The sequence below is a fragment of the Melozone crissalis genome, unplaced genomic scaffold (genome assembly GCF_028551555.1).
Source record: "Melozone crissalis strain CALT ecotype California unplaced genomic scaffold, PUWL_Pcris_2 ptg000029l_1, whole genome shotgun sequence".
NCBI classification, from domain to species: Eukaryota; Metazoa; Chordata; class Aves; order Passeriformes; family Passerellidae; genus Melozone; species Melozone crissalis.
The window spans coordinates 18436258-18456550 of NW_026535807.1; the positions used below are offsets into that span (position 1 = coordinate 18436258).

At 39.6% G+C, this 20293-nt stretch overlaps 1 protein-coding gene across 1 annotated transcript in view; it reads left to right on the plus strand.

The window, feature by feature from the left end:
• The window catches only part of ATG7 (autophagy related 7), a 94375-nt gene extending 77313 nt beyond the window's left edge, over positions 1-17062 (plus strand). Inside the window, exon 18 of the mRNA XM_054281308.1 lies at positions 15805-17062. Within this exon, the coding sequence (XP_054137283.1) occupies positions 15805-15837 (33 nt within the window). The 3' untranslated portion in view covers positions 15838-17062. The remainder of the gene's footprint in view (positions 1-15804) is intronic.
• The last annotated feature ends 3231 nt before the right edge of the window (positions 17063-20293 follow it).

Genomic DNA, 20293 nt, shown 5'->3' on the forward strand with positions numbered 1-20293 from the left:
TTAATGTTGTGGAACTTTTGTTGTTGTTTTTGGAATTTTATTGGGGCTGCACAAAGGGATACAGAAATTGCCATGAGCAGCTCCTGCCTTACATCACCAACCTCACTCTGAGCAACGTTTAAGGATCAGATCAGTGGGAAATGAGCACACCACAGTAGGACAGCTTCATTTAGTCCTTCAGGAACTTTTTAAGCTAGAAAACATCTCCTTGACTTTCAAAACAAGAACTACAAAGCATGGGTTTGTACTAATTATAGATTATTTATTTATTGAAAAAATTAGACAGCACTGGGTTAAATATTTAAATTTGCAGTGTAGGTTTTTCAGCTGGAGCAGCACATGAAAAACAAATGCCACCCTTCCTTCCTATAGCAATCCCCCTCTGCCAGCAAGAAATAAGCTTTAAAATAAAAAAGATTCATATAAGACGCTAAACTCACTGGAAGATTAAATTTTTTGACATCATAATGGCAGCACAGCTTAACTTGTTTAATAACCTTATATATATATACATATATATATATATATATACATATATAAAGAGTTTGAATTCAAACAGAAAATGGTCAAACACTGCAGACTATATATATATGTTAAATATATAATTTATGATTTATTATATTATAAATTATATATTTAATTATATAAGTACATAATTTATAATATAATATAAGATTTTTATATATATATGCATATATATGTATAAAAATGTTGCATTGATAGTTTGTCTTAGAGAAGGAAGAAATTGCTTTTTAAAAGGAAGTTATTCCTTTAGGTGACTTACATGTGAGCAAGAAGATTTTTAAAGCTTGCTTTATCTTAAAGAGTGCACTGATAGAGCTGTGATTTGTAAAAATCACCCCTGTAAACAAGTTTATTCTCTGTGTGTGTGTCTGGAATGATTTATCAAGGTTGTCTGTGCTAGATGTTGGCCGCTACAAACTTTTATCTGTGGAAGAAACAGCTCATGACTTTAAAGATGAAGGCAAATTTTGCTTCATCTTCACAATGCAACTAAACTGTATTAAATGTTGTGCAGAGGGGCAGAGAAGATTGTCCCTAACTCAGATTTAGCTCATTAGAAAAGATCTTCTGCTGCCCATAATGAAAAATGAAAAGGGGGAAAGCAGCCATGCCTGGTGTGGAGGAAATCAAAACCTCAGGTTGTAGATGAAATATAAAAAATTTATACAGTTCTGAGGACAAAGAACTTCAGTAGAATAATGATGCTTTTATTTATCACACCAGAGGAGAAATATCAGAGGCACATAACAGCTCTTAAATAACTTTTGTGCTAAAGCAGTAGCACTTGAAAGGTTAATGCAGGAGGGGGTCTGAAAATACAAAATTGACTTTTCTGAGCTCCCAGTGAGGATGTTTGGGTGGAATCCTGCTCCTGGGAAATCCGTGCTTTGTGTTCCATGTTCTTTTGGGGCTGTTTGGGTGGGGGTTTGGGTTTTTTTGAAGACTCTGCATTACACAACAGCTGAATGCAGCGCTGGCATTTTGCAAGGACATTCCATGGAGCCAGGAAAAGGGATGTGGGGATTTGGTGTGGAATCAGGGTGGGAGTGAGGTGGTTCTGGAGCTGAACTTGGGATCCCTGGCAGTGCCCCAGGCCAGGCTGGACAGGGCTGGGAGCACCTGGGACAGTGGAGGTGTCCCTGCCCATGGCAGGGGTGGCACTGGGTGGGCTTTGAGGTCCTTCCAACCCAAACCAGTCTGGGATTCTGTGATTCCAGAAGTATAATGTGATTTTAAATGTTTATAAAAGAGTATAAACCTGCTTTTAGTTTGGGGGGAAGGAAGTATATATAGATGTAAATTTTAGATAGATAGATAGATAGATAGATAGATAGATATATAGATACATAGATAGATAGATAGATATAGATATTTATAGAGATATAGGGGAGGTATATATATAGATATAAATTTTAGATAGATGGATATAGATATAGATATAGATAGAGATAGAGATATACATCTATATAGATATATATAGATATATAGATAAATACAGATAGATATATAAATATATAATTCCTATAATATAGAATATAAATATATCATAATTATAATACTATAAAATATATAATTTCTATAATAGATATTTTATAATATATAAATTTTTATTTTTATATACATAAATTTTTTTTGACACCTCTGAAGGTGTCACTCCTGGCATATTCTGTGCTCCAAGAGCTGCTGGAGCCTGCTCCTCCTGGCACCAAATGGAGCAGGATTGGCAGTTCTGGGTGGGTGCTCTGGGATATGTCCCTGCTGAGTGCTGATGGATCCTGGAATCACCTGGCTTGTGCATCCTGCTGGGAATCCCAGCTAGAGAGGGATAACCATGAGGGCCCTGCAGTGTTTGACCATTTTCTGTTAGAATTCAAGCTCTGAATTGTTCAAAATTATTCATAACAACCTCATAAGTGTATTCCAGCTCTTTCTTTGCAGGGGAAGGAGAGGTGAAGTGACAAAAATGAGATATTTAGGGTAATGTAGATTCAGTGCCATGAAGAAGTGAAGTTTGACCTCATAGTACAGGAGATCTGTTGTTTGATTTAGGATGAATTTTATGGCCAATCCATTGAACATCCCAGTTCTACATTCCCATTTTTAAAACACTCTCACTCAGTTTGCTGCCTGCTATCAGATTTTACAGTGGCTTTTCACTCTGTCCCTCCCAGCTGGACTCAGGAGTTCTCTGTGATCCCAGAAACTCCTGGGGCTGCAGTCAGAGCAGGCCAGAAGATCAAAGGCAGCCCAGATGGGGGAGCAGGGAATTGTGAGCCAGAACAAGCTGTTAACCCTGCAAGCAGCTGGGAGCTCTGCTGGGGCACATCTGGGACAGCCCCAGAGCTCCTGGGCCTGCAGCTGGGCTTTGCTAAGCCTGGCTGGACAGATAAACCTGGAATCACAGGGCTGGTTTGGAGCTGGGTCACTCTCCAGGGGCTGTGTTTGCCCCTCTGAGCCCAGCTGAGGAGGTGCAGCAGGGTGGGCTTGCTTTGGGGTCACTGAACAATTCAGTGCCCTCAGAGACCCCAGATGGTTGGGGTGGTGATGGACTCTTCCAGCAGCTTTGGGAGGAGTCATCCTGTGGTCATCCGTGGTCATCTGTGGTATCTGTGTCCATCCTTGGTGACCACAGTCACCAGTGACCACCCATGGTGATCCAATGTCCATCCTTCATCCTTCCATGGTCATTCATGGTCATCTCGTCATCCATGGTCATCTGTGTCCATCTGTGTCCATCCTTGGTGACCACAGCCACCAATGACCACCCATGGTCATCCAATGTCCATCCTTCATCCTTCCATGGCCATCTGTGGTCATCCATGGCCATCTGTGGTCATCCATGGTCATCTGTGGTCATCAGTGTCCATCCTTGGTGACAACAGCCACCAATGACCACCCATGGTCATCCAGTGTCCATCCTTCATCCTTATGTGGTCATCTATGGTTATCTGTGGTTATCCATGGTAATCTGTGTCCATCTGTGTCCATCCTTGGTGACCACAGCCACCAGTGACCACCCATGGTCATCCAACGTCCATCCTTTGGTGCCCATGACTTCCGCCATGTCCCCATCAGCTGAGAGACCACCTCCCTCCTTCAGGAGCTTGGGAGAACATTGCTCTGCTCCTGGGAATGAAAAACCAGCAGCAGAGCAGGAGGGCACCCACTTGGTTACAGCAGGTCCAGAGAAAAATTCAAATTAAACAAGATTTGATAGCTGGGACACAACTGCTTGCAGACAATGTGTCAGTGCAGCAGATGTGGAAATTCTGTGGTCAGAAAATCAAAAGCAATTCTGAAAGGAATTGCAGAATCCAGATCCCTGCAAGAGCCTCCAGGCCCAAAGTCTCTGCACAGTCTCATCAAAGTTTTTGTTTGTTCCCTTTCTGTGTTGATTGAAGTGCCACAGGAATAAATCTGACACTTGGACACAGGTTTGCAGCAGAACCTGGGTTGGAAATATGGTTTTAAATCAGTACATAAGGTTCTGAGTGAAGTTGAGGCTTCCTGTGTTGTTTACTGTTAATTTATTGTTAATTTATTGATAATTGATTGTTATCAATAAATAACAATAAATTAACAATAAATAATTTATTGTTATCAATAAATTAACAATAAATTAACAATAAATTATCGATTATTGATAATTTATTGTCATTGATCATTTATTGTTAATTTGTTGATAATTTATTGATAATTTATTGATAATTTATTGATAATTTATTGCATGGGCCTAGGAAATGTTTCCAGAGCAGGGCAGGTGCTTACAGAAGTCTCTCACTGCTGAGGCACCTTCTGCTTTTTCAGGTTTTTCTGTCAAACCAAACCAGAAACCTGATCTGCCTGTTGTATTTCTAGTACATCATTACCTTACCTTTAATTACTGGGGTTTTTTTCCTCTTTGAACTTTTATCCCAGCAACTTGCAATTTTCTGGGTAGTATTTATTTTGATAAAGCAGATGGGAAAAGTGACAGGAAAAATCAGGAGGGAAACTGGCAGTAAGATTTTAAAACAAATGGATTTATCTCCCCTAATTTCTGAAGTATACAACATGAAATAAATCTGATAATCCAGTATCCTCTGAGCATTTAACACTGCAAACTATGTTATTTAATTCCCTCAATTAATATTTTCAGAAATTATTTTATTTCTAACTGTATGAAGAGCATTCCTCCTGTAAAAGAGGAGAGATTAGGAAGTTTTCCCTACCTCCTTCTGCCTCCCCCACAAGATAGAAATGTTGTGTACACACACATGGATCTCCATGGAAGCAATGATGAGATTAGTGAGGTCACTGGGTAAATCCAACTTTTCATGGATTCATATTTTGAGTGCATTTCAAGTTTTCTGTTCCTCAGTGCATGAGGGGGAGTTGGGTGATGCCAAAGCTGTGCACAAAATTCTCATGTAAGATGACATAACTGCATGTGGGACATGTGCTCATTTTCCTGCCAAATGTTCTTTTCTGATAGTGGGAATTGAGCTGAGAAGGATCCCTGTTGTTGGGTTTGGAATTATTTAGAATAATGTATTTTTTGCTTGTGTTTGCCGAGGGTAGAGTGGGATTGATCAAACTTGAAATGCTGAAACTTGTCTCAGTCTGGGTTAGGTGACCTTCCAATAATTCTTTTTATTGGTATGGGAATCTCTGCTCATCTGCAAATGATCTGTGCTCTCCAATCCGTCACTAAACCCTCGAGGATTTCTGTGAATTTTTTCCCCCTTGTAGAATTTTTTAAAAAATACTTTCTAACTTCCTCTAATTCAGCTATACCCAGAATCAGGCCACAATCTGAATATTTACCTATCACACATTTCATCCTGACACATCAATTCCAAACTTAAACATACAGAAATTAACCTAAAAATAAAAAAAAAATCAAATCCAAGGAGTTGGAGTTTTTTGCCCACTTCTCAGGAGCAGTGTCCCCTTCATGATCTGATTTAAAAATGTCAATCCAAGTTCCTTCTCCCACCCAAAATCCTAATTCCATGAATGCTGCTGGAATGGTTCCTCCCACAGTGGCAATTCCTGGAATAAATGAGAATTGGCTGCTCTGAGGTGAACAGAATTCCAGAATCAGGCCACAATCTGAATATTTACCTATCACATATTTCATCCTGACACATCAATTCCAAACTTAAACATACAGAAATTACCCTAAAAAACAGAAATCAAATCCAAGGAGGATTTGATCCAAAAAAAAAGTTATTTATTATATATATTATATTAAATTATAAATCAAAATCAAATCCAAGGATGAGGAGTTTTTGGCCCACTTCTCAGGGGCAGTGTCCTCTCATAATCTAATTTAAAAATGTCAATCCAAGTTCCTTCTCCCCCCCAAAATCTCAATTCCATGAAGGCTGAAGGATGGTTCCTCCCACAGTGTGTGCCCTGCTGGGAATAAATGAGAATTGGCTGCTCTGAGGTGAACAGAATTCCAGAATCAGGCCACAATCTGAATATTTACCTATCACACATTTCATCCTGACACATCAATTCCAAACTTAAACATACAGAAATTACCCTAAAAAAAAATTAAATCCAAGGAGGATTTGATCCAAAAAAAGTTATTTCTAATATATATGATATTAAACAATGAATCAAAATCTAATCCAAGGAGTTGGAGTTTTTTGCCCACTTCTCAGGGGCAGTGTCCCCTCAGGATCTGATTTACAGATGTCAATCCAAGTTCTTTCTCCCACCCAAATCTCAATTCCATGAAGGCTGAAGGATGGTTCCTCCCACAGTGTGACCTGCCTGGCCAGCCAGTGGCAATTCCTGAGATAAATGAGAATTGGCTGCTCTGAGGTGAACAGAATTCCAGAATCAGGCCACAATCTGAATATTTACCTATCACAAGTTTCATCCTGACACATCAATTCCAAACTTAAACATCCAGAAATTAACGTAAAAATAAAAAAATCAAATCCAAGAGGAGGAGATTTTTGCCCAGTTCTCAGGGGCATTGTCCCCTTCATGATCTGATTTAAAATGTCAATCCAAGTTCCTTCTCCCACCCAAAATCTCAATTCCATGAAATTCCTGGAATAAATGAGAATTGGCTGCTCTGAGGTGAACACAACTCCAGATTTCAGCATCTTTAAGCTCTTGGGAAGATTGGTCTTGCCAGGAGGGTGTTGCTCTGTCAGGGGCTGTGAAGAAGCATTGCGAGGATGATGATGGTGAGGATGATAATGATAAAATAAATATTTATGGATTTGTGCTAGCTGTGGGATAATTTAACCAGGATGATCCTTGTTTCAAGAGGTGATTTAATCTCGTGTTTGGATGTAAAAACACAGGAGCAGGGTTCTTGGAGGGGCTGGGAAATGTCAGAATTGTTAAAACTCCAAAGTGGACAAACCATTCTGGAATTTGGGGTGTTCTGTGGCAGGAGCTGAACTCCCTGAGGCTCTGGGCCCTGCTTTGGGTGAAGGGTGGACAAAAATGATTTCCAGAGGAGTCCTGGAGCTCAGGGATTCTGAGCCCCTTAGAGCACTGAGTGTCCCTTGAGTCCTATCTTTTATAATCTCCTCATTATTTCTGCATTGTTCATTCCTGCAGCTCAGTTGTGGAGTTAATCTGCTGCTCCTTTTTAATCAGTAATTACCAAATGTTTGGTTTTTATCACCTGAAAGCTCATTTAGAGGCCTCTGACAGCAGTTCTGCATCACCTGGGGGTTAAAATGGTGCAGTGGGACATGGCAAATTCTGGATTTACAGCAAATTCAAATGTAGGTGTAGAAATGGTTGCATTATTCTGAGATCCATTTATGTGCCCAATCCATATTTCCTGTACAAGCCTTGAAAGGAAATTTGACTTTATATCTGTTCTATCAATTTTTGTGCAGGTCTTATAAATATGATGACTATAGAGTTTTATTTTTAACCTCAAACCTGGGCACATCAAAGGAGGAAGGTGATAGAAGAATTCAAACATACACTATTCAACACTACAATTTTATTTTCATTTCTGTCAAAGGCTTTCTATCAGATTTAATTATCCCTATGACAGGATTTCCATTAATTGTGGCTTCCTTCAAGCACACCTTCTCCTTGGACAGCTGCCTGTTGGTGGTAGCAAAATGAAATTAAAAATCCCACCCAAAACACAAGCATGGCATCATCAAACATGCTTGGGGGTGTGATTATTTATTTGTTTATTTATTTTCCCTCTTGTTTGCAGTTTTCAAGAGCCTGAAGAAAAGGCTTGGTAATAGAAATTAAATAAGATTTGATATTCTTATTAAAGAAAATAATTAGAAAGTCTCCTCTTGGAGGCTTTGCAGCAGTTCCAATGCTGTGCCCTGAAAAATGCAATTTTCAGCCCAAAAACAGGAGAAAATGGGGTTTATGTTTGCTGCTGCTGTGCTTTGGGACTTTTCTTCCCTCATAAAAAAGGAACAATGGAAGGAAATCTGTCTGGGGCACTTTTATACCAGAAAAACCCCCGTGTGCATTTTTGTTTGTTTCTTTTTTTTTTTTGTATTGTTTTGTTAGTTGTTAGTGGTGACCAAAAAAATCCTTTTTGTGAATGTTTTCATGTCCTTTTCTGTGAATACCTGGGAAAACTGCTCTGAACCCAGGAGGGATAAATTAGTGCTTGGTGCTACTGCTTGGAACTGGGGATATGAAAAATACTTTCCAGCTAAAGGTTTATTTGTAAATAAATATTTTCTGTGCTGTTTAATTGCCTTTTTCTGTTTTGCTCTTAAAAACAGCTTTCAAAGCCCTTCAGGTACCAGTTCTACAAGATATTTAGGCTTTAAGGTCCCTTCCAACCTAAATTCTGTGCTTTTAAGTGTTGTACATGTATTTTAAAAAGATTTACACAAGAGGAACCTGTAGAAGGGTTTCTGTTTGCTGAGATTGAAATGAGAATCCCCATTACCCTCACCTTGCAAGCTGGGGCTGTGGGCTGAAAATACAGAATTTTGGAAAGGTTGGAATGGCAAAACAAGCAGCAGCCAAGGCCACCAACACTGAAAAAAACCAAAAAAAGGTGCAAGGCTGATGGATTTAATTGTATTGCAAGACAGTGAAGGGAAAACTGAGGGGCAGAGGCAGAAAAAGAGAATTTGTGGGGGTACAAGGGAAGCCAGGGATTTGTCAGCCCGCTGGGATAGGGCCACTGTGTGCAGGGAGAAATTACCCATGCTTTGCTGCACCTGCTGCTTAAATAAAGAGCTTGAAGAAAGAAATGCAGTTTTTAAAAGCCTTGGATTTGATTTTTTTTTAAGGTTAATTTCTGTATGGTTAAGTTTGGAATCGATGTGTCAGGATGAAATATGTGATAGGTAAATATTCAGATTGTGGCCTGATTCTGGGTATAGCCGAATTAGAGGAAGTTAGAAGATCTTTATTTAAAAAAAATTGGGGGAATGACTGCAGGATGAGGTCTTGGAGCACAAGTGGGTCCTTGCTGGATGCACTGTGCAGCTACAGGCAGCCAGAGGAGAAGCCATAAAATGGGAAAATAACAAAGCCTGGCTGGGTGAGCAGCGGTTCTGGAGCTGTGGGTGTGGAAGTTCAGTTTGCAGGTACCAGGTGTTCTGTGCTGGGGAGGAAATGCACGACTCAGTTCCGCTGGATTTATTGAAAGTGCGGTCTGGAAAATCAATCAATCTGTGGGAATTGGGGGCTTTCCCCTCCTCATTCTTCCTATTATTCAGTATTCAATATTTTCCCTTTCTTTCTTTCTTTCTTTTTTCTTTCTTCCTTTCTTTCTTTCTTTCTTTCTTTTTCTTTCTTTCTTTCTTTCTTTCTTTTTCTTTCTTTCTTTCTTTCTTTCTTTCTTTCTTTCTTTCTTTCTTTCTTTCTTTCTCTCTTCCTTCCTTCCTTCCTTCCTTCTTTTTATTATTATTGATAATTCTTGGATCTTGGACAGCGAGGAATGCCCTGAACACTTCCTATAATTTATTATTCTATATATTCCTGATATTTCTTATTTATTTCTTTATTTTAAATTTATTATTTATTTATTGTTATTTTTTATTCCTGGATCTTGGACAGAGAGGAGTGCCCTGAGCAGGCTGAGCAAAGCAAAATCCCCCCTTAGTGGGAGATTTTGGGGATTTCATCTGTGGCTTCTTTCCTGTGGAAAAAAAGGAGTGGGGAGGGAATTGCTGAGTGTGCAAAACTCAAAATGTGCTGGGCTTGAGGAAGATGAGGGAAGGGATCCCTGTGCAGAGGGAGGGATGAGAGGAGGGTGCTGAGCTTTGTAATCACCCCCTCGGTGTGTCTGCACGGGCTGCAGGCTGGGACTTGCAGGGATTTCATGAATTTCAGGGTGCAGTTTGGTTTTTGGTGCTGTTCCTGAGGTCCCACAGAGGGTGGTGCAGCCTGGCCAGGGCACCTCAGCACATCCAGCCACGTATCCACACAAATAAATAAGTAAATAAACAAATAAACAAACAAATAAATAAATAAATAAATCTGCCACATGTCCACATAAAATAAATAAATAAATAAATAAATAAATAATTCAGCCACATGTCCACACAAATACGTAAGTAAATAAATAAATAAATAAATAGTCCAGCCACATGTCCACACAAACAAATAAATAAATAAATAAATAAGTAAATTAATTAATTAATAACAGGAATATCTAGAATAATAAATAATAGGAAGAATGAGGAGGGGAAAGCCCCCAATTCCCACAGATTGATTGATTGATTGATTGATTGATTGATTTTCCAGACTGCTCTTTCAATAAATCCAGTGGAACTGAGTCCCACAGGAGGTGATGCAGCCTGGCCAGGGCACCTCAGCACTTTCAGCCACATGTGCACACAAACAAACAAACAAACAAACAAACAAAAAACCAAACAAACAAATAAATAAATAAATAAATAAATAATTCAGTCACATCTCCACACAAATAAATAAATAAATAAATAAATAAATAAATAAATAAATAGTAACAGGAATATCTAGAATAATAAATAATAGGAAGAATGAGGAGGGGAAAGCCCCAAATTCCCACAGATTGATTGATTGATTTTCCAGACTGCATTTTCAATAAATCCAGTGGAACTGTACAGGGGTAGGTGCAGCCTGGCCAGGGCACCTCAGCACATTCAGCCACATGTGCACACAAATAAATAAATAAATAATAACAGGAATATATGGAATAATAAATAACAGGAAGAATGAGGAGGGGAAAGCCCCCAATTCCCACAGATTGATTGATTGATTTTCCAGACCGCACTTTCAATAAATCCAGTGGAACGGAGTCGTGCATTTCCTCCCCAGCACAGAACACCTGGTACCTGCAAACTGAACTTCCACACCCACAGCTCCAAACTGGTGTCACCCAGCCAGGCTTTGTTATTTTCCCATTTTATGGCTTCTCCTCTGGCTGCCTGCAGCTGCACAGTGCATCCAGCAAGGACCCACTTGTGCCAGATATCCTCACTGCAAAGTGATTTAGGCTGCCAGAATCCTCATGTGTCCTCTGTGTGGAAAAACACAGAGCTAGAGCATGATTTACCTCATAGCTATCAAAAAACTCACATTTTACTGCTGTAAAGCAGCAACAAGTTGCTTGAACGTGTTGTCTATTCATTAAAAACCCTGATTGTTTCTAAATCACAGAGTGAGATTTGATGATTGCTCAGTGAAGCCTCATGTGAGCCTCAGCTGTGCTCTTTGATTGATGGCACATTTCATTCTCAGCCTTTAGAATTTTACTTCTTACTCCCCACCATATGTGAAGCATTCACAGCACAGCAAACCCTGTGGTTTGCATAAAAAAATCTCCTCCAGGTCCTCCTGAGCAGCATGTTTTGCTCCATGTGTCTGTAAATTAACCTCATTTGTGTGTAGAGAACAACACATGTGGGGTTTGCTTGCTTGGTTGGCACTTTGGAGGCAAGAAACTCCTCAGAATCCCCTCAAGGTCCATTTCTACTCTTGCAAGTTTATTCAGAAGATAAGCAATCATTATCTGGTTGAATCACAGATGTTAATTGGGAGATGCAAAGCCTGCCTGGGTGAGCACCAGTTCTGGAGCTGTTGTTGTGGAAATTCAATTTGCAGGTGATGCTGTGCTAGGGATGACATGCAAGACTTCAAATTCCATTGAATTTATTGAAAGTGCAGTTTGGAGCTGTGCAAAATCAGTGGGAATTGTGGCTCTGGAGCTGGGTTTGGGTTTGCCTCACCCAGGTGTGCTGAAGGACAGAGGAGACGTGAAAAAAATCCAAATTTACAGCTTGGTTTGGAAACCAGACTCTTTTGACAGTCATTTCATACAATGTCTTTCTTGGCTTTCTGTATTTTATTTCTTCTCTTAAAAGGAACTTAATTGGAAGATGCAAAGCCTGGCTGGGTGAGCACCAGTTCTGGAGCTGTTGTTGTGGAAATTCAGTTTGCAGGTGTTCCTGTGCTAGGGAGGAAAGGCAAGACTCCCAATTCCATTGCATTTATTGAAAGTGCAGCTTGGAGCTGTGGAAAATCAGTGGGAATTGTGGCTTTCCCCTTCCTCATTCTTCCTATTATTGACAAAAATAATAGTTGGACTTGCAAGGAAACAAGTGTGGGAATTCTTCCCTTCTCCTGAACATGCAGAATTTGCATGTGAAATTTCAGAAGCTTGAATGGAGGAGCAGGTATTGGAAGGAGGAGGTGAATTCAGCTCATGTGCCCAAATTTGTGCAGGCTGGGTGGGGCTGGCAGCTCCTCCATGATCTCCTCATTCCCTGACTTCTCTCTTTGCCTGGAGCTGGGTTTGGATTTGCCTTTATATCTGTACTATCCATTTTTTGATAGTACACAGAAGAGCAGGTGTGCTGCAGGACAGAGGAGACGTGAAAAAAATCCAAATTCACATCATTCAAATCCAAACCAGACTCTTTTGACAGTCATTTCACACAGTGTCATTCTTAGCTTTCTGTATTTTATTTCCTCTCTTAAAAGGTTCACTCTTTTGAAGTCATCCCCAGAGTTTGCAGAGTCATCACCTATTAAAGTTTACACATCATTTTTGACAACATCTATTGCTCTTAGTCAGGAGCCTGTGATGATTCAGCTGTCAGTGTTTCACACAATTTCCTTTGCACAATCCCATGGAGTTTGTTTTCTTGAAGTCAATTTGCAATTGTTAAATTCTGCATTGAATTTTCCTCTTTTGTTTTGGGTTTTCCTCTTCCCTCTGCGTGTACTTTTTAAAGATATCTCTATATCTATTTGTTAGATAGATTTAATTTATATTAAATATAAATTAAATTGATATTATTTAATTAATTAAATATATTCATACTTATATTTCAATACATTATGTATTTATATATTATATTTTATATAAAATATAATATAATATAATATAATATAATATAATGTAATATAATATAATATATTATAATATAATTATATTGTATATTATTTTTATATTATTATATATTATATATGATATATATTATATATCATATATATCATATATTATATATAATATATTATGTATAATATGTACTATATATTATATCATATATGCTATATACTATATAATATATAATATATAATGTATATTGTTTATATTTACTTAATTAAATATTCATATTAATATTCAATTAAATATAAATTAATTAATTGAATGCGTTCTCTTTTCATTAAAAACCCTGATTGTTTCTAAATCATAGAAAATGCTGTGCTGGAATTTTGGACGTGTCCAAGGCCAGGTTGGATTTGGGTTGGAGCAGTTTGGGATAGTGGAAGTTGTCCCTGCCCATGGAATAAAATCAGCTTTAAATCCCTTTCAACCCAAGGCATTCTATGGTTTAATGGTTCTGAGATTGCATGAAGTGTAAACTGCCTTATAAAACTCTGTTCTCCTGGAGAGAAAATACTTTCAAACATTTACAAATCATCCTACTCAACCCAGGATGTTTGAGTGTTGGTTAAGTACCTGTGAACCTCATTTTCAGTGTTCTTGTGAATATTTTTTGCTCAAAGCCTCCTTTCTGTTCAGAGAGAGCTGAGCTTTGGGTAGGAGGGAGTTTCCTTGTCAGTCCTGCTTTGTTTTCAGGCTCTGGGCTAGGGGGACTGTCTGAGCTTGGGATTTCTGCTTTTCTCTGCCTTGAATCATACCCTAAACTCTATTTAATGATTTGGTTTTTTGTATTTATTTTCCACATCCTTGACCCTGACTGGCGAGCTGGACATTTGTGTTTGCCTTGGCAGGCTCCGAGCTGCTCTTCTAGGGCAGGATGAAAACTCTTTTTTTTTGCTTTTGTAAACAAACTGTTCCTCAGCATTTTCCATAAGGATTTACACCACCATTTTGTGCCTCTTCTAGGAACAGACAAAACCTTGCCATTAGAGTTTTCCTTTGATTTTATTTCTTTCCCCAGTTGGATTGGAAGTGATTTTTCAGAATGTTTCTAAATTCCAGAAGTATTCCATTTTTTTTTTCCCTCTGAGGGTTTATTAAAGCTATAGGTCAATTGTTGCCTGTGTAGAAAAGGGGTTATTTGTATTTTTTATTTGTCTGCCCACTGCAGTGAGAACAGTGCCCCATTGTCCAGGCACTGGGTGCATGTCAAACCCTGCTTTGTGCCCTGAAAATTTACAGCCCAAGGAGCTGCTGCCAGGGGGGCTGGATGGATTTTAGTGGCCAGGATGTAAAATGAGAGATTAACTCAGCTGGCCACTGCATGCCAGCACACGAGTTGTGTTTGATTTCCCCTGGGGCACAGAAATGCTGCTGCTCCTTGCTCGGGGATTTCTGGGGGATTCTGTGCTCTGGAAAAATGGCATTTTTGTGCTGCTGCTCCAAACCACTTGTCATGTGTCATCTGCAGCACTCCACAAGTGTTGCAGATCATTTGGGCAAGTTTGAAATGCTCCCAGCCACAGATGCAGCTTTATAAACTCGCTGTTGGTGGGATTAAATCCAGCACAAGGCTCAGTACCAAGTTAATCCTGAGCTTAAACCCTGCCAGGTGCAAAGAGGAGCTTTGCCATGAGCTAAACCTCTGAGAAATATCAAAACAAATATCAGAATAAATATCAGAATAAATATCAGAAAAGGTGTTTTTGCAGCATCCCTGTTGCTCAGGAAGGAAAAGCTTGGAGGATTCAATGAGAAGATTTTCTCCCCACAGAGAGCTCTGCAAATCCCTGCTGGGAATTTCCACCACTGCATCTCAGTGTGTTCACAGGACACCTGGATATTCTGGGAAAATGTTCATTTTTCCCCCACTTCTAGAACCATTTACTGGCCAAGGGAAAGTCAGAAAATAAAAGTACAATAATGTTATACAGCAGGGAAAAAAAAGGTGTCGTTTAATTCCTTTTTAAGCAGCAAAAAGGTACAAATTTCCACATAAGTTTTTGTCCTTCAGGTGCTGTTTATGCGATATAATATCTAGGTGGAAAAAGACCAATTAATTCTTCATTAATGTCTGGAATTTCTCTGCAGTGTTTAATAAAATAAGCTGTTTATTAGAAGTGATTATTCACATGAAGTGTGTGCCAATGCCAAACTGTAAATGATAATAAATAGCAAATAGCCACATTGATTTATTTATTATCTGTAAATAATGATAAATACCAAATAACCAAAGTGACAAATGCTGAAAAGTAGATGTTAAAAATAGCCCCCAAGATTACAAAAAACTCTTACTTTAAATGATAATAAATAGCAAATAGCCACATTGATTTATTATCTGTAAATGGTAATAAATATCAAATAGCCACATTTATTTATTATCTTAAATACTAAATAGCCAAAGTGACAAATGCTGAAAAGTAGATATTAAAAATACCCCCAAGATTATAAAAAATCCTTACTTTGAATGATAATAGATAGCAACAGCCACATTGATTTATTATCTGTAAATGATAATAAATACCAAATAACCAAAGTGACAAATACTGAAAAGTAAATGTTAAAAATACCCCCAAGATGACAAAAAAACCCTTGCTTTAAATGATAATAAATAGCAAAGATCCACATTGATTTATAATCTTTAAATGGTAATAAATAGCAAATAACCAAATTGATTACTTTTCTGTAAATGATAATAAATGCCAAATAGCCAAAGTGACAAATGCTGAAAAGTAGGTGTTAAAAATACCCCCAAGATGACAAATACTTGTATGGTTGTTAAGAGAAAAATACTGAATTTTCTGTAATGCTCCATTGGTGCTACTCAGCAGTTCATAAAATGCTATTTATTATTGCTTTTAAACAGAAACGTGAATTTTCCAGAGCGTTTTAAGAGCACATTTCAAGTGCACAAGCTAAAATTCCTTTTCTTGTTGCAGATCTGGGACATGAGCGATGATGAAACAGTTTGACATCAGGTGCTGAGGAGGAGGAGGATGCTCTGGGGTGCAGCCCTGCCTTTTATCTGTGCTTGGAGGAGTTAATGATTGCTTACCCCTCCTGGCTGCTGGAAAGACAAACAAACAGAGCCCACGTCCCGCCACGAATAACTCCTCTGCAACAGCAGCTCTTCTCTTATGGACAGAGCTCACCATGTTTTCATTTTATTGTGTAAATAACTGCAGCAACAGCCTTGTGTTTAAACCTGGTCTCTCTTTTTTTTTTTTTTTTTTTTTTTTAAAGCTTCTAAATACGGCTTACATCTAAAAAAATGCTGCTTAAGTAACTTTGGGTGGTTTGTTTGAGCCAGGTTTTATTTTGCTTCTCAGTGGCCATGTCCAAGCAGCATTTCTGAATGGCTTGTTTCATCTCTCTCAGATTTGGGCCACTTCAGTGGGAATTTGTGAAGATTTCTGCTCTTGGGAGTTAAATTCAATGTTTAACTGTGGGGAGGAGTGGGGAAGGAGCTGAACCTGCTGTCTCCACCACAGGAATTATTTGCAAACACGAATTTCAGGTGCAGTTGTTCTGGATGTGTCCATGGAGTTTTTACTATTCCCTGTGAAGATCCCATCTTGTCATGCTATGGAAACAAAGTGGTTTGGCTGATTTTTGCCCAGGAAACACCAAAATACATTTATATAATGCTTAGGCTCCCCTGAAGCTCAGAGAAATCTCTGTTCTAAGGTAAAAAAATCACTTTAGGAGGTGGTGGGTCACTGATTCAGTCAAATGCTTCAGTGAAATGAGAAATTTGTTCCCTGACTTTGCTGCTCTTGGGTGTGCTCATGCAGAACCCTGCAGGTGTTCAAAAAGAGAAATTCTCTTCTCCTTTTTTGTTGGTTGAATTTTTTTAAGTGGCTTCATAAGCAAAAACAGGAGTTTGAGAATCCTGGAGTTTAAAAAACAGCTTGAAAAAAATGGAGTTTTGAAATCTCAAAGCACATTTTACTGTAAAGTTGAAAGTGAATCTATTTGGCTTAACTTGGAATAGGTTTTAGAAGGAAATTTGAAATCCCTTTCGTAGCTTTATATTGTGGGGTCTATGAGTTAACTCACTTAGAAAAAAATACAAATCACTTTATCTGCCAAGCAGCCTCTATTTCCCAGATATATTATAAAAATTAGTTGGTCAATCCAATTATTTTAGTTCCTTCCTTAAGATAAGCTGTGAAGATTTTTATTTTGTAGAGAATTTCCCAGAATTTCCCAGTCAGAATAAGATCAGTCAGGTCAAGAATATGCAACTCCCATCCTCTGATCAGAAATTATTTACTGAAACCTGCTGAGGTTTGCACCAAGTGTCTAAAATAGCCATTATTGTCTAAAATAGCCATTATTATCTAAAATAGCTATTATTTCTATTTATTTATTATCATAATCATTTTATTTACATGATTTCTTACCTAGGGGAATGTCTGGTGAAATATAAAAGTGAAAATATAAAAAATATATATGAATGCAAGATATTTGGTAAATCTGAGCTGGTAATCAGAGCAAATCTCTTGGTGGTCAGGCACTGAAGACTTACACTGAAACCCTGAAATGTGCAATTTTAAAGCTTTTTTTTTTTTTAAACATGGCTTTGCAGCCATGGTTTTAGCCATGCCATAGTCCAGCTGGAGCCACGAGCTGGTGCCAGGAGAGTTTAAAGGGAATAATCTGCTTTTTTTATCTTTGGGAGCTGCTAAGCGTGGAGTGTGAATGGCTCTGCACTTGGGGGTTATCTGAGACTTGAAAGCTGCACATCTTTCTGGGCCTGGTAAACATTAATGATGGTTTGGAGAGCCTGAAACTCAGCCTGGGAGGTGTCTGTGCAGGGAGGGTTCAGGGTCAGTGCCAGGTGCCCTTCCCTCCCTCTGCCACTGCCTGCCCTCTGTCCTGCCCTGATGTCAGAAACTCCTCACTCTGCCTTGGAATATCTGTCCTTGTCTCACTCAAATGTTGGTTTTGTTCTCCTCATGGCCCAGAATTGTTCTTGTTCCAGCAGAGCTGCTGGGATTGTTTCCTCACTGGAAAAGAAGGGGGAAGCTTCCATGTCTGTGGTCTTGTAACATTTGAACTCTGGGGTTTAATGGGTTTTGGTGTCCTTTCTTTTCTCTTTCCTTTTCTCCTTTTCTTTTTTCTTTTCCTTTTCCTTTTCCTTTTCCCCTTTTCCCTTTCCCCCTTCCCCTTTCTCTTTCCTTTCCTTTCCTTTCCTTTCCTTTCCTTTCCTTTCCTTTCCTTTCCTTTCCGTTCCTTCCCTTCCCTTCCCTTCCCTTCCCTTCCCTTCCCTTCCCTTCCCTTCCTTGAAATGTCCTGAAATTTCCTTTCCTTTTCTCTCCATTCCCAGTCCATCTCCATTTCCAGAGGCAGACTTCCCCCACATTAGCAGGGATGGATTCTCCAAAGCAGACTGTTGTAAATCGCTGCTTTTTTCTGAATTTCTGGGCATTTACTGAGTGAGAATCCATTCCAATGCATGAATGAATGTACACTCAAATACTAACAACAGATAAACACATTTATTTGCTGCCTTTTAATCACTGGCTGCAGGATTTCTGCACAGAGCCCACGCCAGTGCTTGCTGTTTACTGGGACAAGATAAACTATCCCTTTCCTGGGATTTTAATGCTATTTGTGCTCCACCATGGCACAGGGAAGAGAAAAATACTGAATTCTCTCCATTGGTGCCAGTCAACAGTTCACAAAATGTTGTTTATGATTCCTTTTAAACAGTAAATATAAACAATAAACAGTGAAGAACCTGAACTTCCAATGGAGAGCCCAGCCAGGGCTTCCCAGGTGTGGACCAAACCTGTTGGGAAGAGGGAATGAGAGGCCTCAGAGGATCCTGCTCACATTCTTCATTATCTAATAGGAATTTCCTGGCATTTTATGGCACCTGCAGCTGTGACACCCCCATGCCTCATCTGGGGACATTAATTGTGTTAAATTAGGTCTCAGTGGAGAGCTCTGACAGCACTTTTGTACTTGAGCATTAAAGGAACTGATGGAATGAATGGCAGCTCCTGTTGTCATTTCCCACTTGTGCCAGCTGGGGTTTTGCTTCTCCATCACCCCTGCAGTGTGTTCTGCTGCCTGGGGTGTAGGATTTGGGAACCACATCCATCAGAGGGAGGAGTGTGAGATTCTGGGGAATGGATTCCCTCAGGGACACCTGGGACTGTCCTGGTGCCACCACAGCCGTGGCCACTCTGAGGCTGGAGCTTCAGCTCTGGGATATTTGCCCAAATATTTGCAAATCCCACTGAGATCCAGGGAGGAAGGTCCATGGGGCCCAGACAGGTTGGTTGAGAAGGACCCACAGGAGCTCCATTCCCAAGAACCAAGGACATTCTGCCTCTGCACTGGAGATGTTTTGGCACAAACTGCAGTGACTGTTCCAGGCCTTAAAACCATGGAGTTTGAGCTTGGAAAAATGTTTGCCCTTCCCTGTGTCCTCAGAGAAGCCCAGGTAAACTAAAATTCTCATTTTGTCATCTTGGATACTCTCATCCCACTTTCTGCATGTCCCTGCCCATGGCACTGGATCATCTTAAGGTCCTTTCCAACCTTTTAAGATTATATGGCTCTAATCTTGTTTCTTTGTATGAAGTCTGGCTGCTCACCTTAAATGGATGCAACAGAAGTATTTGCAAAATGGAGTGACTCTGCCATCTATAATCCCTTTATTTTAGTTTTTCACTTGTGCTCTTATTTAGAAAACTCACTGAGATGGGGTTTATTTCTGAGCTTTGCTCGGTGGAACCATTTGCTGACTCTTGTTTCTGGCTCTTAGTGAGCCAGTTCCTCCTGAATCTCTGTTAGCTTGGGGTTGGTGATGGAGTGTCTTGGTTTGGAAAGCCAGGAGTCTGCCAAGGAAGGCAGGAGCCTCCCCTGAAATGGAGAATGTAAACCTTCCCCACCCCTCTGAATTGCTATAAATTTTAAATTAAGGGGCTCTGAGGCAAAAATATGGGAGCAGGAAACAGCAGTTCTTTAACAGGGAAAGGAAAAAACTAAAGGGATAAATTAAACAATGCAGTGCACTAGAACAACACTGACAGAGTCAGAGCCCAACCTGACACCCTGTGGGTCAGGGTGTTGGCAGCAGTCCCATTGGAAATGTGGCTGCAGCCGTCCTGCAGTGTCAGGGGTGGTTCTGTTGGAGCAGGGGGATCTGTAGAGAAGGATGGATTCTTCCTCTGAAGATCCAGTGGAAGGGGAGGCAGCTGCTGTTCCTCTGGGGAATCCCATGGAGAAGCCGTGCTGGTGTCTCAAACCCTCTGGATTATATCTGGGCAGCAATGCTTGGCTCCTCCCTCTGGATTATATCTGGGCAGCAATGCTTGGCTCCTCCCTCTGGATTATATCTGGGTAGCAATGCTTGGCTCCTCCCTCTGGATTATATCTGGGTAGCAATGCTTGGCTCCTCCCTCTGGATTA